At 44.2% G+C, this 6,660-nt stretch overlaps 2 protein-coding genes across 2 annotated transcripts in view; one reads left to right on the top strand and one right to left on the bottom strand.

Annotated features, from left to right (window-relative positions):
- The window catches only part of LOC115281187 (zinc finger protein 345-like), a 486,358-nt gene that overhangs the window by 292,386 nt on the left and 187,312 nt on the right, over positions 1–6,660 (bottom strand).
- The window catches only part of LOC115281205 (putative protein ZNF720), a 111,904-nt gene that overhangs the window by 80,616 nt on the left and 24,628 nt on the right, over positions 1–6,660 (top strand). The window contains exon 3 of the mRNA XM_029926539.1: positions 2,014–2,087. Coding sequence (XP_029782399.1) covers positions 2,073–2,087 — 15 coding nt within the window. The 5' untranslated portion in view covers positions 2,014–2,072. The remainder of the gene's footprint in view (positions 1–2,013; positions 2,088–6,660) is intronic.

The raw sequence follows: 6,660 nt of genomic DNA, 5'->3' as shown, positions 1-6,660 counted from the left end.
CACTGGGTGTTGTATGGAAAACAATTTGACAATAAAATATTATGGAGAAAAAAAAATGTAACTCGAATAGGAATATTGTAACCTGAAGTTTAACTTGTTTTTCAAGATTCTGTTAAGTAACCCCATCCCTCTACTAAAAGCTGGCTGAAGCAAAGTCCATAGGTGAAAGTCTCCTTGTCACTGCCTCTCGCAGTATCTTAGGTGTCTAACTATGAGTGGTCATTCTAAAGGGACAAAGAACCTTACAATGATAAGTTCCCACCAAAACTAACGTCTTTGTATTACAATGTAATTGGCTAACAAGGAATGCTGTGACTTGTAATTGGTTAACTAAATGATGACGTGTTCATATAATCTCACTGCCCCCTCTGCTCCTGTTTTTTTTTGGGGGGGGGGGACTTTTTTTAATTTTTTTTTTTTAATTTATTTCTGAGAGAGAGAGAGACATAACATGAGCAGGGAAGGGGCAGAAAGAGAGAGAGAGGGGGAGACACAGAATCCGAAGACAAGCTCCAGGCTCTAAGCTACCTGTCAGCACAGAGCCCTACTCGGGGCTTGAACCCACGAACCATGAGATCATGACCTGAGCCGGATGCTCAACCTACTGAGCCACCCAGCACCCCCCACCCGCCTTAACACCAGGGAGATCAGGTTTGTTCCGGCTGTGATAAAAGCAGGCAGCCGTGAATAAAATTATGCCCCGCTTCTATTTGGCATTGGTGGTCTTTTCGTAATCGCTCTGCAACAATTTCCACTGTATGAGGGGGGTCCAAGCCCATACAGTTCCTTGTAGGTCTTATGTTTCATGGTCTACTACGAATTTTTAGCTAGGTCTTTAGTCAAATTCCTGAGGGGAACCTGAGGGGAATTGGGTGGTGTCTGTCACTTTCCTTAGAGGAACCTCACACCTGAGAGGGTTTTGCTGTGATCAGACACTCCCAGCAGTGTTTCAAATTGTGTTTTTTCCCCACTCAGAGACTTCAGGTCCTAATTGTAAGAGTTACCTTAAGATGGCGACCGAGCAGCCATTTTGCTGTGGGTTGGAGAAAAACACCGTGCACCGACGACCCCCAGCCCTCACCTGCAGACCTGCAATGTCCCGTGCCAGTTTGAAAACAGCCAATCATGAAGCTCCAGCTTCCCATCACCCTGACAGAGGAGGCAACCTATCCTATCCCGCCATATCCCTAAAGTGCCCTTATTTGGTGATCTGCCCTCCCAGGACCAGACCGGAAGTCTTTCACCCATAAAATACCTCGCCTCGCTGGTAGCAGATGCGACTTCCCTGACTCCCCACTCCAGGAGTCACGGAACCTCACCTGGGAATCGCAGATCCCAATAAAGGCTTTCTTGGCTCCATCACTTGGTCTCTTTCTTTCTTCTCATCTCTCCCTCCATCTACTAAATCTTACACTGATCTTTCCCTTTTGGCCTACTGAATCCTATCATTTTCTATCATAATTCTAAGTGAGACCCAGGGTTAGGCAGGAAGGCTTCCCATTCATTTCTAACAGTTGAGAGGTGCTGGGGTGGCTCAGACATTTCACTAACTTGGGCTCAGGTCACCATCCTAGGGTTTGTGGGTTTGAGCGCCCCGTTGGGCCCTTTCCTGGCAGCAAGGAGACTGGAGCTACATTTGGACTCTGTGCCTGCCTTGCTGACTGCCCCTCCTCCGCTCAGGCTCTGTCTCAGTCTCTCAAAAAAGAAATAAACATTTAGAAAAAATTTAAAGAATTGAGAGCTGAGTGCAGGCTTTTCCTCAAGAAGAGGTAACAGGTCTCTTGTACTGGAGTTGAGAAGAGTCAGGTATGTGTAGCACACATTTTCTGTGCTCAAGCAGAATTTGTGGGCGTCTGTGGGAAGTGAGGCCCCCTCACAGATTCTGAATAGTTTCTGACAAAAAGGACTAGGAAGTTGGGCCTTCTCTGCATTTCAAAGTTCTGCCTGCAGGCAGTAAGTTTACAGGGGAAGAGGCTGTGTTGCTGGCTTTACAGACGTCTTCTCCTACTTCAGCTGGGATTTCTCCAGAGACCTTCTGAGGAAGAAATCTAGAGGAAGAGGTGAAACAAGAAATGGCCAGTTCTCAGGTAAGCCTTGTCCCCCTGCCCGGGGGCCCTGTTGTCTTATTCTGGGGAAATTCCATGCATGTAGAAACTGCAGGGCGCCTGGGTGTCTCAGCCAGTTGAGCCTCAGACTCTTTTTTTTTATGCTTATTTATTTTTGAGAGACAGAGAGACACTGTAAGAGCAGGGGAGGAGCAGAGAGAGGAAAACACAGAATCTGAAGCAGACCCCAAGCTCCAAGCGGTCAGCACCGAGCCTGATGTGAGGCTCCATCTCACAAATGGCAACATCATGACTTGATTTGAAACCTGACGTTTAACGGACTGAGACACTCAGGTGCCCCAAGCATCAGACTCTTGATTTGAGTTCAGGCCATGATCCCAGAGACCTGTGAACCAGACCTGAGTCAGGGTTCCTGCTGGGCTTGGAGCCCAGTTAAGATTTCCACTTCCTCTGTCCATCTCCTCCACTTGCATTCTCTCTTAGTCTGTTTCTGTCTCTGTCTCTCTCTAAAAATGTGAGAGTCCCCTCCCTAAGGAAAGAAAAAAATAACTCTCAAGACAACCAGGTTATGAGTACCTGACAACACCCCTCTTGACCTTGTAATACGAGACCACTTAATCAGACTGCAGATTTCTGTGTTACCATATGTGGGAGACAGAGAAGTAAAAATATATAAAAAAAAGTATGCCATGTGGTGTTCTGGACTCAGTTCTTTGGGAACAAACCCAACAGAGTGGTGCCTGTAGGAATCAAGTTGTTTCTTGGAAAGAAAAGCCTCAGTGTGAGAATCCTGTTATTAAAAAAAAAAAGCCAATGGTATATATTTTTTTAGTTCTGAAGTTTCTGCTTTATGTTCTCACCTAATTTTTTTAAATGTTTACTTTTCAAAAAATTTTTTTTCGTACCTTTATTTTTGATCGAAAAGAGACAGCGCATGAGAGGAGGAGGGGCAGAGAGAGAAGGAGATACAGAACTGGAAGCAGGCTCCAGGCTCTGAGCTACCTTATAGCACAGAACCTGACATGGCGCTCGAACCCATGAACGTGAGATCTGACCTGAGCCGAAGCTGGAGGCTTAACCGACTGAGCCACCCAGGCACCCCCAAAATGGTTACTTATTTTTGAGAGAGAGAGTGTGTGTGAGTGAGGGAGGGGCAGAAAGAAAGGCAGACACAGAAACTGAAGCAGGCTCCATGCTCTGAGCTGTCCACACAGCGTCCATTGCGGGGCTCAAACCCACAGAGTGCGAGATCATGACTAGGTGAAGTCAGGTGCTCGATCGACTGAGCGACCCAGGCGCCCCTGTTTTCACCTAATTTTTAATCTTTTCAGAAATGATACTTAAGGTTAGGTCTTTAGGACACTCCATGCCAATCACCCAGAGACCTCTCTCCCTTCTCTCCAACCTGGCTTCCAGTAGGGCATCAACAGCTGTTGCTTTGAATTAAAGTCCAGCAAGTATTGAAAACAGTTCCTTTGTGACACATTCAGACGGGAGGGTGTTGAGTCCAAGTTGCCTGTTGCTGATGGAGTCTGGTCCTGGGATTGCACTCTAGGAAAACTGTTCCCATTGAGGTCTGATCTCAATGCTTTCTGTGCTCTGGGTAGAGTAGGATTAGGAAAAGGCACAAATGCATAAGATGGATAGGAGGCACAGAATAACCAGGAATGCTCCTGCTCCTTAGGATGTGGAAGAGATACTTGAAAATATTCTAAATACTACAGGACATGGAAACTATATGGGACTGAAGGCTGTATAATTTCACTGTCTACTCAATGTTGTTTATATTCTGATTTAGTGTTTGGGGGTCACAAGAACACACTCATGATCCTGTGGCCTGAGGTGTGCCTTAGGTACTGAGTTCAATTTGTTTCCTTACAGTTGATGTTACTTTCTTTTACTTGGCTTTGTGCTCTCTGCCGGATTTCTTCCCTGTAATGTTCATATTTTCCTTCTTATCATTTGAAATGATTTTAGGCAGATGCCCTGAGAAATTGCCAGACACCATCATATTTAAACTGGAAACTTCTTTCTCCCTGTTTCTCATTCTCTTTTTTTTTTTTTTTTAAGTTCATTTATTTTGGAAGAAAGAGAGCAGGAGCAGTGGACTTGCAGAGACATACAGAGAGAGAGACAGAGAGACAGAGACAGAGACAGAGACAGAGAATGATCCCAGGCAGGCTCCACAGGGTCAGTGTAGAGACTGATTCAGGGCTCCAACTCACAAAACTATGACTCCTTCACCTGAGCTGAAATCAAGAGTCAGATGCTTAACTGACTGAGCACCCAGGCTCCCCTTCCTTGCTGTTTCTGATGAGAACAAAGGCAAAAGAAATGTAGATAAAATTAAATTTTCTTGCACTTGCAACCCACTGAGAAACACTTGAGACTGGCAGAGGAAATGTTCCTCAAGGAATTTACAACTCATTTATGGTTAATGCTTTTCTAGAACAAAAAGCAAGCTTAGCTTGACAATAGCCAGACTTCCAGGATTCAGTGAGTCTTCTTTTACCTATGAAAATCCCTTCAGAACCTTGTATTTCTACCCCCAACTTAAAGTATATAATCAATGGCTCCTCAGAATTACACTGCGGCTCAATCTTTGGAAAGATCCTGTCCCTGTTCTTTAATAAGATCAGCCTCATTGACCAAAAAGGCCTCAAGAATACTTTCTTGAGCATTTACTTATTTCTGGCCCACCTCAGGTCAATTTCCATGGGGCAAGGAAGGCCCTCAATTTTGGGTAGTGGATGTAGTGATCTCTGGGAGTAGAGGTTCTAAATCAGACCTCGGGCCCATTGGTTTTTCTGTCAGTGCATAGTCATGACAGAGACATCCTGTTCTATTTACTTCTTTGTGTTTTTAGAAAGAGAAGAATCACATAATTAACATGTTTGAGTGTCTTAAAATCCCAAAGTATGACAGAGCACAAATGATGATGGAAAAAAAAAAAAGCTTTCAATGAGGGGCACCTGGGTGGCTCAGTCAGTTAAGTCTCTGCTCTTGATTTCAGTGCAGATCGTGATCTCAACGTTCATGAGACAGAGCCCCAGGTCAGGCTCATGCTGACAATGGGAGCCCTCTTGGGATTCTCTCTCTCTTTCTTTCTGTCCCTCCCCAGCACCCACTCCTTTTCTTTCAAATATAAATAAACATTTTTTTAAAAGGCTTTCAAGGCACCTGGGTGGCTCAGTTAGTTAAGTATCTGACTCAGCTCAGGTCAGTATCTCAAGGTTCATGAGTTCTAGCTCTACACCTCTCTCTCTCTCTCTCTCTCTCTCTCTCTCTCTCTCTCTCTCTGTCTCATGCGATTCTATCTTTCCTTCTCTCTCTCCACCCTCCCTCACTTTTGCCCTCTCTCAATAAAAGATAATTAAATATCTAAAAATATATAAAAATAATATATCTGAGAAATATTATGTATGGGACCATTAACACTATGTTTGATACTATTCTTGAGATGCTGTGTGGTACAAGACAGGTAATTCATTGAAGGAGCACAGGGGCAGAAAGAACTGTACTTTGGCTGCAGGAAGCTTATCTTATATGTTCATGGGGGAAGGTAGGTCCACAGAGTATTCAATCACAAATCTTTCTTGAAATTTCTACTTATAAACTACTTCTACAAGATTTCCCTGGGGCTTATCTTTGAGTTCAATATCAGCAATTGGTGAGATGTACCAGCAGTTAGCAGGCTACCTGGGTTGCTCACACAGCCTGCAGCCTGCTTGGGATGCTTTCTTTCTCTCTCTCTCTCTCTCTGCCTCTCCCCATTTTACACCACGTTTCCCCATGCTCCCTCTCACAATATAAATAAACACTAAAACAAAAAAAAAATGCACAAAGCAGTCTTTATTTGATGCTAACCCAAACTTTGCAGGCTCTAGGTCAGTTTTCTGTGGTGAAGGTGTTTGTATCCCCCATCATAGTAAACTCAGAAATAACAACTGTTACTTCATTCTATGTGTTTGTGTTGATAGTGTGAGTAGAAGACCTAAGCATTATGATCTGCAATCAGATTCAGGAGCTTCATGATATCAAAATGATTTTTGTTTGGTTGTTTTTTATTTTTTTTTATTTTTAAGAGAGACAATGACAGGCAGTGAAAGAGAGGGGGAGAAAGAATCCTAAGCAGGCTCCACACTGTCAGCACAGAGCCTGAGATGGGCTCAACTCAGGAACCTTGAGATCATGACCTCAGCTGAAATCAAAAGTTGGGCACTTAACCGACTAAGCCTCCCAGGTACCATTCATTAAAACTAGAGCATAGGCATCTGATAATTTTCTTTTTTTTTTCTTATTTTATTTTTTAGAGACAGAGAGAGACAGTGAGAGCAGGGGAGGGTCAGAGGAGAGAGAGGGAGACACAGAATCTGAAACAGGCTCCAGGCTTTGAGCTGGCGCCAGCACAGAGCCCGACGCAGGGCCGAACCCACGAACCGTGAGATCATGATCCGAGCTGAAGCCAGACACTTAACCGACTGAGTCATGCAGGCGCCCCACGCTGATAATTTTCTCCTCTATCACTTGTAATCTTATATAACTACTTTCAAAATGTATGCATGCCTGCATGGCATGTATAAAGGTGGGTCAG

This window comes from Suricata suricatta, chromosome 16 (assembly GCF_006229205.1).
Source record: "Suricata suricatta isolate VVHF042 chromosome 16, meerkat_22Aug2017_6uvM2_HiC, whole genome shotgun sequence".
NCBI classification, from domain to species: domain Eukaryota; kingdom Metazoa; phylum Chordata; class Mammalia; order Carnivora; family Herpestidae; genus Suricata; species Suricata suricatta.
The sequence above is the reverse complement of the archived record's forward strand: the minus strand, read 5'-3'. Positions and strand labels throughout refer to the sequence as shown.